This window comes from Diabrotica undecimpunctata, chromosome 9 (assembly GCF_040954645.1).
Source record: "Diabrotica undecimpunctata isolate CICGRU chromosome 9, icDiaUnde3, whole genome shotgun sequence".
NCBI classification, from domain to species: Eukaryota; Metazoa; Arthropoda; class Insecta; order Coleoptera; family Chrysomelidae; genus Diabrotica; species Diabrotica undecimpunctata.
In genome coordinates, this window is record NC_092811.1 from 35,089,721 (window position 1) to 35,109,454 (window position 19,734).

At 34.3% G+C, this 19,734-nt stretch overlaps 1 protein-coding gene across 2 annotated transcripts in view; it reads left to right on the plus strand.

The window, feature by feature from the left end:
* Window positions 1-19,734, plus strand: part of LOC140449818 (dynein axonemal heavy chain 1-like) — a 1,063,244-nt gene that overhangs the window by 707,302 nt on the left and 336,208 nt on the right. For both annotated transcript variants that reach the window (XR_011951893.1, XM_072543176.1), the window contains exons 45-46: window positions 3,864-4,018; window positions 17,507-17,695. Coding sequence is in view for 1 of the 2 variants with exons in the window: in XM_072543176.1 (XP_072399277.1) it covers window positions 3,864-4,018; window positions 17,507-17,695 (344 nt within the window). In the remaining variant the exon portion in view is untranslated. The remainder of the gene's footprint in view (window positions 1-3,863; window positions 4,019-17,506; window positions 17,696-19,734) is intronic.

Genomic DNA, 19,734 nt, shown 5'->3' on the forward strand with positions numbered 1-19,734 from the left:
CCTCAAAGAGAAGTAGAACAAGCAGCAATAGACGACACTGAAGAATATAAAGACTAAAATGAAGATATGAAGACAGAGACGAATGAAGGATTGGCAGTAACAATCGAACCAACATCGGCGAGTCTTGTTGAATTGATTCCCCGTTACAGCGATTCACTCATGAAAACACGAAAAGTTATTAAAACGTTTAAAAAATCACCTACCAAAGATGACATGTTCTTTAAAAATATGTCAAGCAAGAGACAGGCAAGGAATTAAGTTTGATTCTTGACTGCCGCACCAGGTGGAACAGTTTGCTCAGTATGCTGGAACGTTTCTACAGCCTAAAAGTTTGAATCGATAAAGCGTTGATAGACATTGATTCTGCGATACAATTCTCTGCTGGCGAGTGGTCAATAATCAATGAGTTGATCGCCACTCTTCAACTGGTGAAACTTGCTAGAGGCTCTTTGCAGAAGAGAGTCCACTTTGATAATGGCCGACACAACCTTAAAATTTGTCTTAGACAAACTAAATTGCCAGGACTCTAGCCTTAGTGCCGAGCTATTGGAAGAACTACGCAACAGAATCGCGGAACGGCGCCTCTCTGAAATTACAGGTACATTATTGTACTTACAAAATCCAGAAAAGTATGACGAAGTACTGAACAATCCTGGTTATTTCCCCATGTCCAAAAAGGATGCAATGCGACAAGAGATGAAAAATTTGTTAAGTCATATAAATAAACAAGAGATTATGGAAACAGTGCAAGAGGACATAATGGAAGTAGAAGATATGCCAGCTAATATCCGGAGCCCGTGAATTTTACTTTTGAACAAGAACTCGAGATTGCACTGAAACGAGAGAAAGAAAACTTTTGTAACCAAAAAAAAAACTGGTTCTCAAAAAGATTACGAATAGATTTTGAAAAAGGAAATGACCGTTTATGAAACCGAAGAAGTGAAAGGCGATCATTTGTCCATAGTCTATGACTATCTGATGACCTTTAAACCGATCAGCGTAGAGGCCGAAAGGGCTTTCTCCCCAACCGGCTATATGTGCAGATCTGTGCGAAGTAGGTTAAGCGATAAGACGATAGATAAAATGTTATTTAAGGTCTCACTTTTAAAAAACTAAATCCGATACAAGCAAAGCCCTATGTTTCACTTCCACGGCTTACTGAGTACGAGTTTTTTTTTTTAATCTCTTGAAAATTGTGAGAGAGGCAATATTGATTGCGAATTGCGACTGATTATACGTCCCTATTTTATTATATACACCTAAGATAATTTTTATTTTGAGTTTTTATTTTATTAGTTTGTATTAAAAAGCTTAAGTAATAAATGAACCAAAAAAAACATTAAAATCTTATTTTTATTTTGATTCCACATTTTGCTGGATTCGCGCTGGATTCAGGCCAATCTTGCAAAAATTCAGCTGGACTGAAAATGCTGCTGGATTGCAATCCCTAATTACATCCCACTGACCCGTCAGCCTATTAGCAGTTAAGTCCAAAGTCGTAGAGAAAGATATTGCAAGTAGACTGATTATTGATACACAGAAGAACAATATTCCAGTTCGAATTCGTTAGTCAAAGTTGGTGGACGTATTCGACTTTTGTGAATTAGCTGGTGATTGTTTCTTGTAAAATATAAGTGTAATTAGTTGTTAGTTTTGGTATTGATATTTACGGAGAGCATATTAGAGTTTTTGAAGGCGTAAGTGATGTCAGAAAAAACGATGAAAAAAACACGTTTAATAAAAATGATGGTGATAATAGCAGGTATGTTCAACAAATAGATATCAATAACAGTTACATGTGTTTCTGGAACATAAAGGTGAAGGTGAAGGACCAGGAACACTAAAATCAGAAATACTGCATGCTATAAAGTTAGCAAAGAACAAGAAAGCCGTTGGCCCTGATAACATACCGACAGAGATGTTAAAGCTTATAAATGAGGAAAACATTTTAATACTGGTCAAGCTTTTCAATGATTAATATTCGACTGGTGATATCCCTGAAGATTGGTTAAAGTCCGAATTCATAACACTACCAAAAAAACAACGTCCGAAAAACTGTAGAGATTATCTAATGATAAGCCTTTAGAGCCATACTCTAAAAATATTTCTACGCATCATCCACAGTAGAATCAGAGATAAATGTGAAGAAGACCAGGATGAAACACAATTTGGCTTCAGAAATGGACTGGGAACTCGGGACGCCCTCTTTGCACTAAATGTATTACTGCAGAAATGTCGAGATCAAAGGAAAGACGTCTTTGCTGTATTTATTAACTATGAAAAGGCCTTTGATCGAGTACAGCATCACAAATTAATTACAATATTAAAAGATAAAGGAGTTGATAGTCAAGCCATACGATTCATAGAAAAGTTATACTGGCGACAAACAGCGACAGCTCTCATAAACATAAAATCAACAGAAATATGTAAAATACAAAGAGGTGTCAGACAGGGTTGTATACTATCCTCACTGTTATTTAATTTATATTCAGATAGAATATTTAAAGAAGCGCTGCATAATTTGGAATGGGGCGTGAAAGTTAATGAAATTCTGATAAATACAATCAGATATGCAGACGATACAGATATTTTAAGTGATGGCATGAATGGAATACAATGCCTTTTAAATGTCATTGATACAGTGGGAAGAAAGTTTGGCCTAAACATAAACTGTTCAAAAACAAAACACATGGTGTTTAGCCGTTTAGCACATCAAGATGCACGATTATATGTTGATGGTCATATAATTCAATAAGTGTCCAGTTTTAATTATCTTGGTTGCCATATTACTGAACAACTAGATCCAGATCAAGAGATAAAACGTAGAATCGAGATAGCCCGCACGACATTTTTAAAAATGAAGTCATTCTTCTGTAATGATAACTTGCAACTTCAACTTCGAAAGCGCATGGTTAAATGCTACATTTGGTCATTCCTCTTATACGGTGTCGAAGCACGGACATTAAAAATATCCACCATTAATCGTCTGGAGGCCTTTGAAATGTGGCTGCACAGACGTACACTAAAAATTCCATGGATGGCTATGCTGACAAATTTGGCAGTCCTTGAGAGAGCAAATGCTGCTCGCGAGCTGCTTGATAACATCAAATGTAGAAAGATGGCCTATTTTGGACACGTAGTAAGGGGAGACCGATATAATATTCTTCAACTTATTATAATGGAATTAATTACTATTTAAATGGGAATAAGCCACAATTAAACGTCAATAAACGTATTTTAACCTTTAATTATGGCTTATTCCCATTTAAATAGTAATTAATTTAAAATGCCACAAGAAAATAGCTTCAGAACAATATTATTATAATGGGTAAAATCGAAGGACGCAGAGGATTTGGTAGAAAGCAGGCCTCTTGGTTGAAGAATATCAGGGAGTGGACAGGAATGAGGAAAGCTGAGCAACTCTTTAGAATAGCTCAAGACAGAGACAGTTTCGCTATGTTAATCGCCAACGTCAAGGGGACTTGATAGGGCACGTTAAAAAGAATGAACATAAAAAATAAGAGCCGACATAGTGAAAAACAAAAGAATATTGAGAACATCCGAAATGACACCGTTGAGGTCAATACCTGGGAAAAAATTAAGAGATAGAACAACTAACGACAGAATAAGAGATCTCTGTAACATACACGACACAGTGCTTTGAAGAATGCAGATGAGACGCGAATAAAATCGTCATGTCACGAGAATGAGCAGAGAGAGAATAGTCTGAATAGCAGGATATTCGGATAAAAATCGGAGAGAACTAGCGGAAAAATCAATCTTCTCAGATATTTTTTTCTACAATTTGTAAATTATTTACAAAATTTAATAAATCTTAACTAATACTCTTGATTTTATTTTAGATGAAGCATTGCCAGCTTTGTTAGCGGCTGAAGCCAGTTTAAAAGCCCTAAATAAAAATGACATTATTGAAGTAAGATCAATGAAAAGACCACCAGCTGGTGTTGTTTATGTCATTGAAGCCATTTGTATAGTGAAGAATATTAAACCAAACAAAGTAAGTATTATTCGAGGACTAATACTACGTTAGTAAAATTATTCTTACTTTTTATTTGCTACACAAATAATAGACAACTTACAAGTATACCTTGTGCTATAACTAGTTATTTTTATTTTCATTGGATATTAGATAAAATAATAATGAATTCAGCCAGTGTTCTTATGGCAGAAATAATGACTCGTTTTGTCTTGGTGAAGACAAAACGAGTTCTGTCAAACAGTTCACGAGACGTCCGTCAAGGACCTGTATCTCTAGAGTAGGGAGGGCGAGTTAAGTTCAACAGCACTTATGCCATAATTGACCCATTGTGCATCCTTCCAGGAAGCTGTCGTCATTAGCTTCTTGTATATCCTGCCGTTTCTGGGAAGGAGGATCAGTAACCAGGGGATATCTCCGTTATTTTTTTCTTTAAAAATTTTGTTTAATGAATTTAATAATTTTCAAAAGTTGTTAAATATAAAACAACAGTTTTTTATAATTTATATGTTCATTATTATCTTGTATATATTTTTAAAAACTTCATTTTGTTTATCATTACATTTAATTTAATTTTATTTAGTTTCATTAAATTGTATTAAATTCTATTAAATTTTATTTAATTTTATCTAAAATCATGTCGCTGAGGTGAATCTGCGGAAGGTTGTGGTTCACCGTCAGTTGCTCTATCCACCAAGACAGACGATCTGACAATTATCTGAGACTCCATATTAAACTAGAACACAGAAAAGACACAATTTCCCTGCATCGAATCAATTAGAAATTTGGATTTGGCCAAACTTGGAATTCCCAAGTATTTTGACCCATATCCAAATTCCTTGATGCCTCCGGACGCCTCCGGAGGACATCCCCCCTCCTCTGAAAGACCTAACGGTGCTAAGAAAATTTATTAAAACAATAGAAAAATACAATTTAAGAATAAAAAAAATACAATAATAAAATTTTTACCCTAAAAGAATATAATGTAAAAGACTTAAGATAAAAAAAAACTAAGATATTGTACTTAAGATATTTGAACTAAATTATATATGGTCCAGTAGGTCCAGGTGGTCTAGGTGGTCCAGGTGTGCCGGGTGGCTCGTCTGCTTCCGTCAGGGCTACTTTATTCACCCTGAGGAGGTCCTACGACGTCGTGAAGATATAAGGCTACTCAATTCACCTTGATATCTCCACGTGTCGTAATGGGACCTTATCCTTGGTCATCTTTGGCGGTCGGCTGCGCTGTGGTTCCTTCATCCCGTCCGTCCGGAGGGTTCAGGGTCCTATGGTCAGCATCGTCGACCATCGTGAACTCTTGGAGGAGATTCTCTTCAATCTCGCTTCTGGGTACGTCTTCTGAGGTTTGCTGCTCGCGTCTCCTAAGTCGTTTCTTTCTCTTGTGTGTCCGGTGACTTCTCCGGATTTCCTCTCGGAGTGGTATGTCGACCGGACCGTCTCTAGTAATGGAACGCCGTAGGCTTCTTCTTCTGTCGACCAAAATCTTCACTTGCTGCCCGTTAATCCTTCCATAGAGTTGGGGGAGGCCTGCTGTCGAGGGTTGTATCTGAATAGGATTCAGTTAGGGCACCATCTTCTCAACAGGGTTCAGTTGGCGCCCCGATTGGCGTTTCCCTGGTTCTGTGGGGTTGGAGGTGGTGGTTGGTTCATTGATGGCATCCTGTACTGTCCGCTGGGGTTCCTCCATTCGTCTATCGCCTCAAGGTGTCGTGGAGCGTTATCCTGACGTAGGGGACGGTACGGCTGTTGTTGCTGCTGCTGCTGATGCTGCTGGGGTTTGCCGGTCCGGCGGATGTCAGATTCCAATCTCAGGGCGATTGTCAGAAGGTCTTCCTCGGTCCTGGGGATGTTCGCTCTCAGGCAGATCGCGATGTCGGGTCTCAGTAAGTTCGCTATCGTTATACACCTCTGGTCCTCGGGGGTATGTGGCATGAGACGTCTGAATAAGGCAGATTTCTGGTTAATGAACTCCTCCGTGGATTCGTCTCTACGTTGATGTTCTCCATGAAGCTTCGACGTCAGGGTTGAAATTGCGGCAGGGTCATTGTATCTCCTTAGGAGACGGTCTCGAAATGTGGTGTATGGCAGGTCCGTGTATGAGAATTTCTGGGCCCATTTCTTCGCATCACCGTGGAGAGAATTGTCTATTAGGTAGTCAATCCATTGGTCCTCGTCGACATCGTATTTGGTGAGGAAGTTCTCTGCTTTGTTCAGGAAGTTGAGTGGATTCTCGATGTCTCGGCCTGAGAATTGGGGTGGTTTCATGTAAGTGATCCTGGGCTTCGGTGGCTCAGGTGTGTGTTGGGGCATCTGTGGTATTGTGCCTTGGGTAGTTGAAAGGGCCGTCATCGCTTGCATAAGTGCAGCTATGAAGTCAGCGGTTGAAGGCTGGCTTGAAGACGGTCCTGGGGTCGTGGGTTCGGATTTTTGTTGGGCGCCATGTTGCCGAGAGGGGGCATTTGGGCCTGTAGGACCCATCGCCGGCTCTGCGGACTTCTTCCTGTCCTCGGAATTAGACCGGGTGTTGACCATCTTTGCTTGTCACTGATAAAATGGTTTAATACTTCTACTGGTATAAAATAACGGTTACCGTGACAAGTATCTGTTATAGGTAACAGTTCCAAAGAGCAGTTACAAAATAACAGATCAAAAATAGAAAACAGAACAGGTAAAATAGTCTAAGTATTCCTTGACTTACGGAAGGAATAACTTAGTAAACAAGAAAAATAAAATGGTATAAAAGTACAATGCAAAGAAAATGTTTCTAAGTGTTTCTTGACTTACGGAAGAAACAACTTAGAATGAAAAGCAAAATACACAAGATAAAAGAATAGAAAAGTGCAGAAATATTCCTAAGTGTTTCTTGTCTTACGGAAGAAACAACTTAGGACAGAAATACAGATAAATGAAATATGTAAATATGAAACAAGGTATGGAAATATTTCTAAGTGTTTCTTGACTTACGGAAGAAACAACTTAGAGTGAAAACAAACAAGAGAATCAAATATGGAAAAATAAGAATACAAATACTTATAAGTGTTTCTTGACTTACGGAAGAAACGACTTACAAATACGAAAAATCAAATACAGAAAAGATGTGGAAATATTGCTAAGTGTTTCTTGACTTACGGAAGAAACAACTTAGCATAAAATAGAAAATGAAAGAGACAAATGTATGAAGTATTTTCTTAACTTAAGGAAGAAAATATCTTAGATAAAATATCGGAAATAATAATGCAACAATGATTATGAAAATATTTCTAAGTGTTCTTTTGACTTACCGGAAAAGAACGGCTTAAACGCACAATTAAAATAACAAGTCAAATATTCAGAGAAATATTTCTAAGAGTTCTTTGACTTACCGGAAAGAACTACTTAGACAAAGTACAAATCAAAATATAAAATAGAAAAAGCAAGATAAATATTTCTAAGTGTTCTTAACTTACGGAAGAACAACTTAGACACAAACTACAAGAAAAATAAACAATTAAAACAAATATAGATCAATATATTATTCTAACCTGAAAAGGTCTGAATATACAATAATGCTAAAATAAAATGGTATATAAAAAAATCAGAAATAAAACAATAACTTAGTAGGAACAATAATAGCACCGACTAGGTCTACAGTAGAAGAGGCAAGCTCGACTGATCGATGAGAGAAAATCTACCTGCTTTTATGTAAAACAAATCCTTTGTTTTACGTAGCGAAAGTGGAATTTCCCTGCATCGAATCAATTAGAAATTTGGATTTGGCCAAACTTGGAGTTCCCAAGTATTTTGACCCATATCCAAATTTCTTGATGCCTCCGGACGCCTCCGGAGGACACTCCAACCTATATTTTAAACTAAACACGTCATATTTCTCGTATAATTTAAAAAATATACTGTCGATTTCGACTAAACTGTATTTTCTAGAATGTCTGTTTGAAATTGCGAATCTTAGTCTTACAACCTATACTAATAATGAAAGTAAATTTTGTTAATAAAATAAATAGATAAGTAAGGTAATTAATAACATAATATCTTGTTATTAAGTAGTGAAAGATAAATTTTTAATTTACTGTACTACGCCCACGTTTAATTTTTTCGTTAAAGTATTAAATTCTAGCGAGAGTAGACGTCTACGGATTAACTAATCGTGGGATTTATCTCCATATTTAAGGGCCGGTAATTAACAAAGTCAGTTTACCTTTAAAGTTACTAACAGGAGAATATATAACTAGATAAACTCGATACCAAATTTAATGTTTTGCCGTCCACGCAAAATGAAACAGAACTTTATTGATCTACAGGGTATTACAAAAAGGTATGTCCTAAATTTAATCACGCATTCCGGGGACAAAAATTAAGTGATTAAATCCAACGTACCTTTGTACAAAAGTGTACACAAAAAAAGTTACAGCACTTTAAAGTCACAAAATAAAAATTGTTTTTTTGCATTATCTCCTAAATTACTTGACATTTTGTAATAAAAATGGACACATTACTTTTTTGTTCTAAAAGTGTTTTTCATAAAAAAGAAACAACAGAATGTAAGCGCACAGAAAAATTTTAAGGGGGTATGCAGCCCTAAATCTCCCCAAACTTCTGAGTACGTTCAAATCAAATGAATTTTGTGGCATCATTAGTTTTGTGGCATGTGGCATTATTTTTAAAATGTTTTTGCTTCTTATCACTTTTTCAAAAAACAGTTTTTATTGAGTTACGGCCCTTTTCATTAACCTTTAAAAAATTACGTACTTCTGGGTGGCCAAGAAATAGGTGCGTCACGACCCCTTCTAATCCACCAACCAGGATACTGCCTGCAAAGGTATTCCCGGACTTCATTACTGTAATGCGGTGGAGCGCCATTTTGTAGAAACCACATATTTTGCCTTATTGCAATATTCACTTCTTCCAAATACTCTTGTAAATCGTTTGCCAGAACTGCAAATAATTATTACCATTTAAATTGTTGGGAGGAAATACTGGGCCTATTAGATTGTTATCTACAATTCCTGACCAAACATTAACTTTGAAAGTCCTTTGGTGGTGAGTCGTTTTTTTGGCGTAAGGATTTTCTCCGACCCAAATGTGCTCGTTATGATAGTTTGTTATTCCATTTCTATTGAAGGGAGCCTCGTCGGTAAACAAAATATTTCTAATAAAATTAATATTTCAAGTGTTTCCATTAACAGTCAAAATCCAATCCTTTTAGGATAATCTTCAACCAATAACTCTTGAACCATTGTTAAGTGACAGGGTTAAAGCAGCTGATCCTTCAAACGTCTCCAAACCCTTACATGAGGATCATTTAGTTGAGCTTCTATTACCCTACTACTTGTTCCAGGGACTTCTTCAATAATTTCAAAAATATCTTTATCAGTTGCATCCATTATTGGACGACCACTATTGCCAGCAACTTGCGGTTGGAATGTACCCGTTTCCCGTAAACGACGATCAATGGACAGAAATAATCGTCTATCGGGTGTATTTCGATTGGGGTATTTTACTCCATAACGCTTTGCGGCTGCTGCACTATTTCCTTGACATTCACCTACGATATTCCCGATAGTTTATTGAAATCATAATTTAATCCGATCCAACTTACCCAAAGTTAAATGCATAGTTATCTGTCATTTCCTAAAATGTGTAGGCCATTGTAATATCAAAATTTTTAATAGTAATCTTATTTACAGACCTATGGACTATTATTGATGGAACTGTTTGTTATTATTGTATCTGTAGAAACTAATTGTAGTTTTATGATCAATTAGGAAAAAACTAGTTTTTCGAAAAAGTGATAAAAGGCAAAAAAATAATGTGTTAAACTAATAATGCCACAGAATTCATTTGATTTGAAGGTAGTTGAAGGTGATTTGAAGTTTTGAGGGGATTTAGGGCTGCACCTTTTTCTGTCCGCTTAGGTTTTGTTGTTTTTTTTTTATGAAAAATTATTTCAGAACAAGAAAGTAACGTGTTAATTTTTATTAAAAAATGTCAAGTAGTTTAGGAGATAATGCAAAAAAACAATTTTTATTTTGTAACTTCAAAAGGCTGTAACTTTTTTGGTGTACACTTTTGTACTAAAGTAAGTTGGATTCAATCAATTTATTTTTGTCCCCGGAATGTATAATTTAATTTATGACATACCTTTTTGAAACACCCTGTATATTTAGAGAAATAGTTTATTCTTTATTCTCTGCAACTTTGGGTAATACAGTTGTGATTTTTCTTGTTTCGAGTTTTTTGCTTTGAGTACTTTCATATTGTTAGTATAGTTTCTATGATCGTTCCTTATTTTTTTCTTCACGTTTTTGTTTAAACTTTTGAAGCTGTCCGAAGTTCCATCTGTTCTGTTTCGTCTTTCTTTTAGTAATTTAATTGTATTAGTTTGAAGTTTAGATGTTTTGGCTGTTTTCATGTTTGAGCATATTTTCTTAACCGATGTTGTTACAGTTACTTTTATTTTATTGGCTAGTCCGTTTATATCCATTTGTCTCAGTGTCTCTACTGATTTTAGTCTTGTGCTAAGCACAAGACTACGACTTAAAATGGAAGGGAAAGTGGAAGGAAGAAGAGGTCCAGGAAGAAGAAAATGCTCCTGGTTGAAGAATGTAAGAGACTGGATGGGCATGGACACACATTCGATACTAAGAACAGCTCAAGATAGAGAGCAATTTGTTGTGGTTATAGCCAACCTTCAATAATGGAGAAGGCACCTTAAGAAGAAGATGATGAGAAATTATTACTACCTGAGGTATCTTATTATTGCCATAATTTTGTTGATAAACATCAGCAAATGTTTCCGCAATAGCTTTGTTACAAGTAATTCGTGTTTGACCAAGAACCTTTGAGTTTACGAAATTTAGACCAAATGACAGGGTCGATGAATTTATAGAAGCGACATAATTTTCCCATGTATTTCCTTTGTGTTTTTTTATGAGATATCTCGTTCTTGCTTTATATAAATTTTCTTCCGTATTATGCTTTTTTAAGTTTATTAAACGCGTGTTTCGTTATAGATAGAGGCACTGGTTGTCTATTACAAAGTTTAGGTTCTTACTGATATTAGTTAAAGCTGCTTCTGTTATGATATTATTTAAGGACCTAATGTCAGAGTTAAAATCACTGCTTAATTGGAAATTTTCAGTTTTCTTTTGGATGTCGATCTGATAGGAGTTTCCGTTGGCATTTTTTAATTTCTAAGATCGATATATTGTGAATTTAGAAGATTGAGATTTATTAAATGTTTCATGAATGTGGAAAAAATAGTTTGTTATTTTATATCGTACTATTAGATTTACTTTTATTGGTTCATTTCTTCAAAATAGTTTATTGATAATTTTTCACACTCACAAAATCTTTCACACTTATAATATTATTCAAACCGGTAAGTGGATAATGAATATTAAATCGAAATATATTGGTTTTAAACATCCTGTATTTTATCGTAAGAGAAAACCACAGACAGATATGTTGTATTTGATAATTGTGTTGTTTCGTTAGTATTTGTGGATGTGTTCGAAGACATAATTTCTAATATGTATTTAAAAAAAACTACTGTTAAAATATTTATTATTAAAAATCAATGTCTATGTTCGCTTTAACGGTGTGTGCTAAAGCTGTTACGAAAGTTATGTTCAAATTCTGGAAATGTATGTATAAAAACAAAGAAGATAAAAAAGAAACGTACCAAGTGCCATTATGTCATTCACATATATAATCAAGTTTGATCCCATGAGGCTTGAAAATTTCAACCTTTCTTTGGGCGTATTTTACCAGCCGTCTTAAATAAAACCACATTGCTACTATTTTATTTTTTATTAAAAAAAGAGGTATGCATTTATAGATTATTAAAACAGTGTTATTTATATAGATATGTAGATGATTTTTTACTGCATCTCACAATTTAAGCGTCATATTTTATAGTTTTAAAAATATCAGACAAGATACAGTTTTACAATGTAGCCCAGTCTGGTGATGCAAAAATCATCGATTTTATGGCAAAATTTTTCGCAGATTAGCTTTTAAGCTTTTAAGACATAGGTGGAGGTTACTAGATGACGAATAGATGAAAAAGTACTCGTATACCTTGCGTTTTTTAAACAATAATTTATGGTCACAATTTGATTTTTTGTCTATAAGTTTATATTTATATCATTCTTTTATATCTAGAATATCTTTATTTTCCCCTTTTTTATATTCAAATTGCCAATAATTCACGGAGATATTTGCAAAAAAGCAGTTTTTTTGCACTAATTTATAACTTTTATTAATTTTTTTATTGACAAAGTAAAATGTTATTAATACATTTGGACATTGAGAAATTACCGTCTTTTAAATTTGTGCGAAATTTCCTCCCGATCGGTCAAATATTTAAAAGTAATTTAATTTTGTTATTCCTGAGGCTAAATATTTAAACTATTAAACTTGCTTTAATAATGATGCTAGACACATTTAGCAAATTTCATAGGATTCTTCAAGACTTAAACTATCTCAGAAGTTAAATGCATATTGCGTTTTCATCGAAATTATTTACAAAATAAACGTTTGAAAAAGGGGTATGTTTTTTAGTTATAAACAACTGTAATACCTTCTATACTTTTCATTAAAAAATCATATTTATCTCTATTGTTTATAAACACTAAGAAGTAAAATTTGCAAAAATTTTGAATGAAAATCTAAACTTTATATTGCAACTTATAACTATAAAATTCATTCAATTTTTCGAAACTTACAGCCCTTTAAAACGAAGGTACTTTCGAAAGATCGACATCAGAAAGTGGAGGGGATAATTGTTTCAGCTCCGTTTTTTTTTGAGATCGGAACTTTAAATTGAAACACGTAGGAAAAATTTATATTATCTCAGCTTCCATTGAAGCTAGAAGCCTTTTTTTTAATCTGGGATAGGTCGTCGAAATATGAATAAATATAATACATAGTTTTCACTGGCCGGGAAATATGGGAAACTTCGGAAAAATTGAGTCCATTTGAAATTCACCGTACTTTTTTTAATTTGGCTGGAATAGTCTGTCGCAGTATTAATAATGATAACATAATTTTCACCTCCCCGGAAATCTTGGAAAATCCCGGAAAATCAACATATATTTTTTTTTATTTTATATCAATGATGTATAATGACGATGATGTATCAATGTGATAATAAATAGAGGCGTGAGACAGGGTGACACAATATCACCGAAAGTTTTCAATTAGGCTCTGAAAGATATTTTTAAAAGATTAGATTGGGACGAAATAGGTAAAAAAATGTGTGGACAACGCTTGAACCATCTAAGGTACGCTGATGACATCACATTGATAACCGATAAAAAAGAAGAATTATTTGTAATGATGAAAGAACTGGACGTAGAAGCTGGAAAGATAGGCCTTAATATGAATTACAGCAAGACCAAAATCATAATAAATACAGATAAAGACATCACAATGAGGATCGGACAAGATGAAATAGAACAAGTTCAGGATTAAATATATCTGGGTCAAACTATAAAACTTAACAAAGAAAACCAAACAGCAGAGATAAAAAGACGAGTTAGACTGGCATGGGCGGCATTTGTCAAACTATGCTACATTCTTAAAAACAAAAGATATCCACAGCATCTTAAGACCAAAGTATACAATCAATGCCTACTCCCTGTTCTCACTTATGCTTCCCAAAACGTGGACATTTACAAAAGCAAACATGGACAAAATCATCAAAAAACCCAAAGAGCAATGGAAAGACAAATGTTGCACATAAGACTAATGGATAAAAAGAGAAACGAGTGGATAAAAGAGAAAACAAAAGTGAGGGATGTTAGACAAGAAGTTGCAAAATTGAAATGGATATTTGCTGGACACAATATAAGACAAAAAGAAGACCGATGGAACAAAATTCTTTGTTGGAGAGAGTGGGAATATAAACGAAGCAGAGGAAGGCCCTAAATAAGATGGGCAGATAATATCAAGAAGCACGTGGGCTCTAGGTGGATGACTGTAGCGACAGACAGAGAAGAATAGAAAATGATTGGGGAGGCCTATGTCCAAAGATGAACCGAAGAAGGCTATAGATAGATGGAGATAGATCAATGATATAATAATACTTATACATTTTATAATTTAAATTTCAGGTAATTTTTTACACATTATATTACTATATTCCTTATATTAATTATAATTATTTACTACTTTGACGATCTATATGTTTATACATGTGTTTTTGGTATATGTACAGTACGAGGACGGTAATAGTATATTACTTTATGAGGCGGAGAAGCATGACTTTTCTTGACGCGCCCGAACGAAGTGAGACGCGTAATAGAGGACAAGTCAAGAAAAGTCGATTCTTTGCCGAATAAAGTATACTATTTTTTCTTCAAACGTAGCAATTTTCAACCATAAATAGTACAATTCATACGCTATGTTTCCTCGAAACTAACTGTGACAACTATCAAAGTCGTCTAGATGTTGCTAGATTGCTAGATGTTGCTAGATTATTGCTGTTCGCAAGCCGCCAACATCGGGAATGATTGCTGAAAGTTGTTCTCGACCATCAGTATCATCAACAATTACCAATGCGTATCAAGAGTCGGGAACATTTTTGCACGGTTTCAATTTTGAAAATGCCTCATTACCTAATTGTACTTTTAATATTACTATAAATAAAAATGATGTTTAATTGTTGTTAATGACATTTGTATTGTTGCTTTGTGACATGATTCATATTGTTGCCATGACAACATTTTTCCCTCCGCCGTAAAGAAATGGGAAAAAAACTGCTGCCGGCGGAGACATGAAACTTTGACAGGATCAAGTTAGATAAGTAATGTCATCATTATTTGACGTTTGAAGAAAAACACATTTATTTATGTTTTTAGATTTAAATATCTCCAAAGATCACAGATTATACCGTCCTCGTGTCCCTACATTTTATATGTATTCACGTGAATAGGAGAAAGGGCATCTATATAACAGAAATCCGATATCTTAGTATGCTTAAAAAGGCGGTATGAGTAACAGTTGCCACGCTCCCAAATTTCGTCAAAATAGTCCCTAACTTTCTTCCTATTGGTCATAGAAGGTGTTTTTTTACCAGTTATCCAATGGTTGTACATACAAGTCTGTAGCTTGAGAAATAAAGAAGTTATTACAATTGTTTATAAGTAAAAAACATACTCTTTTTTCAAACGTTTATTTTGTAAATAATTTTGATGAAAATGCAATATGCATTTAACTTCTGAGATAGTTTAAGTCTTAAAGAATCCTATGAAATTTGTTAAATATGTCTAGCATCATTAATAGAACAAGTTCAATAATTTAAATCTTGGACGTATAAACACAGATTATACGTCCATGGTTTAAATATTTAGCCTCAGGGATAAATAAATAACTTTTAAACTATTTGACCGATCGGGTAGAAATTTTACACAAATTTATATATATATTTAGGGATTCTACAGTATTTACTGCCTTCCCTCGCTCAACCATTTCCATCTCTCTCTGTTGTTCCATTCTCCATCGTTTAGTCCTCTCTTACTTATGGCGTCGTCTACTTTGTTCCTCCAGGATTTTCGGGATCGTCCTCTTTTCCTCCTTCCTATGGGGCTCCATTCGGTTATTCTCTTTATCCATCTGCTGTCGCTAGTTCTTCTTACATGTCCATACCACTTTAGTCTTTTTTGTTCTATATATGTTAGTATGTCTGTTTCTATTGATGTTCTTTGCTTTATTTCGTCATTATTTCTCCTATCCATTCTTGTTACTCTGCAGCATCTTCGCAGGCATTCCATCTCTGTTGCTACTATCTTACTGCTATTTTTCTTGTTTATGATCCAATTTTCAGCCCCATATGTCATAATACTTCGCACTAATGTTTTATAAATCTGCGTTTTTGTCTTCATATTTAGGTCTATCCCACCATACTGAGTTAAGTTGTCGGATTGCTGTTCTTGTTTGTCCTAATCTTTGTGTAATTTCTTCCTCTGGTGTTGCCTTTTTCGTGATTATAAACCCCAGGTATTTGAATTTATCCTTTCCTTTGATTGTTACGTTGTCATCAATCTGTAGATCTTCTATGTCTTCTTCACTTGTAGATAGGTACTCTGTTTTCGCGAGGTTAATATCTAGGCCAGCCTTGGTATATTCTTTTTGTAGTTTCTTCATCATGTAGCTGAGGTCGTCTTGGTCTTGTGCACAAATTTAAAAGACGGTAATTCCTCGATGTTCAAATGTAATAATAATATTAAAAATTATTAAAAATTATAAATTAGTGCAAAAAAACTGCTTTTTTGCAAATATTTCCGTAAATTATTTACCAAATTTAGTTTAAAAACGGGAAAATAAGCATATTCTTGATATAAAAAAATTATATAAAATGTTTATCTAAAATATATATAAGTATTCGAAAGAATGTGGGTAATATTTGTTTAATTTTATAAAGAAGTTCTTTATACCAAACCTTATCAAAAGCTTGACTTACTTCTAGTGATACAATTGAGCAATAAACTACTTTTCTTCTAATGCGGAGTTGATTTTATGGGTTATTCAGTGGAATTTCTGGATAGTTGAGTGTTCTTGTCGAAATCCAAACTGATAATTTGGTATCCAGTCTGCGACTGGAAAGTCTGGTTCTATTCTTTTTATTAAAAGTGTTTCTAGTAATTTGGAGATTGTTAATAACAGACTCATAGGTCAATAAGATGAGATATCACTGGAATCCTGTTCTGGTTTTGGAAATAAAAGTATTTCTTCAATTTTTACAACTTAATATTTCGGTAAATCGATATGAAACGTCTAACAATAAAACACTGAAAACTTTGTTTTCAACACTTCCACAAAATTTATTTCAAATTATTATTACTACAGCTGTTTCGGCCAGAGTGCCTTTTGCAAGTGTACTAGTGAAAGGTACTTGAAAGGCTACTGTGAACGGGAAAGAATGTGTAAGAATTTATGATTATTTAAAGGAGAGCTTGGGTTGGGACATGACCCCTGAAAAAATTAAGAGATAATCATGACTTGCTTGGGCAAGTAAATCGCATCCCTGAAATAATTCTGTCATATACCGGGACCTGGAAAAGTTAAACTGAAGGTTGAAAGTGCAGAAATACTTTTGATCGGTATAGTCTGAAAAGGCTTTTGTTCATTTCATGCCTAAAATACATTTCTATCAGGATCAACTTCTGTATGATTTAGCCAACACACCACCAATGTAACGAAAGTGAAATGTATCTGCACAACTGATTACATTTTTGTGTATAGGCAGGATCCGTACTGTGAGGACTACCCTGTAAGCCAATTTATTGGTTTACTTACAATTACTTACATAACATGACAAGAAACATAATTAGTGCAAAAACTAATGATCAATTTATTATCATTGAAGACTGTGAAGCTATCAAAAATTTTGCTTAACTGTTTTCTCTATTACAGTTTTGTGGGATACTCTCCAAATATAACAATTTAAATAAAATATATAATATATTTATTGAAAATAACCTTATTTTTCAGATTCCTGGATATAAACCTGGAGAAAAGCTACTGGATTACTGGGAGCCTGGTAGAATTATGTTAGCGGATCCCCAAGCATTTTTAATGAGTCTCATGAACTTTGACAAGGACTCGATCACAGAAGAGATGATAGACAAATTAAGAAAATATGTTGAAGATCCTCTATTTACTCCACAAAAAATTTCAAAGGTATGAGTAAATTGGTTAAATAATAAAGCATGAATATACATGGTGCTTCGTAAATATATATGTATATATATATACATATATATATATATATACATATATATATATATATATATATATATATATATATATATATATATATATATATATAAATATATATATATATATATATATATATATATATATATATATATATATATATATATTTATTTATAGATAGAACGTTTATTGACCACTTTACATAAAGTTTGAAGTCCGTATAAAAAATACAATAAAAGATATAATAATGTAAACTTAAAATTAACTTAACCATATTGGCTAAAGTAATATACATATGTAAGTATTAGCAGAAGAATTAAAATTAAAAATTTAAGATAAAAAAATCTCTAACCAAAAAAAAAAAAAAAAAAACAAACCTAAACTGTCACATAAAAAATCTTTGAAATATGGAAGTAACAATATATATCATCATCATCATCATGTGCAGCTTTATCAACCGTTTCCAATTACGGTGCAGCCTCCCTTATTTCAATGTTATTTTATGTTCTTATTATTATTTGACGATGTCTTAGTTATACGTTGTTCTAATAATTTGCGCTCATTTGGGCCCATATTTTTCTATCTTGTGCTATTCGAGACCACGTTGTTCCTGTTAATTTTCTAATATCATAATCCCATCTGAGATTTGGGCGCCCCTTTGGTCTCTTAGCGTTCCTGGGGTACCACATAGTTGTTCTAGTGGTCCATCTGTTATCTGTTCTTCTTGCCATATGTCCTGCCCATTGCCATTTCAGGGATTTTATTCTTTGGATTACATCAGTCACCTGGGTTTGCCTCCGTATCCATTCAATTCTTTTACGATCCCTCTTTGTTATCCCTAGCATACATCTTTCCATTGCTCTTTGAGTTACTTGGAGTTTCGACGTTATTTCTCTCTTTAATATCCAAGTTTCACATCCATATGTCAAGACGGGTAATATGCATTGATCAAATACTCTCTTCTTGAGGTATAGTGGCATTTTGGACTTGAAGACTATGGAATTTTGTCCGAATGCTGACCACGCTTGTTTTATTCGTCTGTTGATTTCCGGAAGTAGTGATCCCGATTTATGTATGAGCTGTCCCAGGTATATGTATTCATCTACTACTTCTAGCGAGGTTTCATTAATTTTTATTTCCACGTTGGCGATCAGATCATTGCACATTATTTTAGTCTTTGCTAGGTTCATTTTTAGGCCTACCTCATTGCTGGCTGTATTAAGGTCATTAATTTGCAGTTGTAATTCTTCAGGACTTCTAGCAATTAGAATGATGTCATCAGCGAATCTAAGATGGTTTAGGTATTCTCCATCTATACATAGACCTTGGTTGTTCCAGTCTAATTTCCGGAAGATATTTTCTAAGGTTGCATTGAAGAGCTTAGGGGATATGGTGTCTCCTTGTCGGACTCCTTTCTGAGTTGGAAATTCTGGGGTATTTTCATATATGCTTACTCTAGCTGTGGCCTCTTTGTATATATTTGCTAGCGTTTCGACATATGGTTTATCTACTCCTTGGTCGACAAGAGCTTCTATGACTGCTCTTGGGTATACGGAGTCAAATGCTTTCTCGAAGTCTATGAATGCTAGCGCCAGTGGTAGATCATATTCTTTTGTTCTGCTCATTACTTCCCTTAATGTTTGAATATGATCCATTGTGCTGAAGCCACTTCTAAAGCCTGCTTGCTCTCGGGGTTGTGCAGCGTCAAGTGTGTTCTGTATTCTGTTGTTAATGATTTTGGTGAATACCTTGTATATCACAGGTAGCAAGCTGATCGGTCTATAATTTCTAATGTCTTCCTTGCTACCTTTCTTGTGAATAAGGATTATGTTGGCTGAATTCCACTTTTTTGGAATATGTCTCGATTTTAGGCAGTCTGTGTATATTTTTGCTAGGATTTTCCAAGTTGTTTGACCAGCAATCTTTAGAAGTTCGGCTGTAACACCGTCATTACCGGCTGCCTTGCCGTTCTTCATGCTCTTAAGAGCTGCCTCTACCTCATC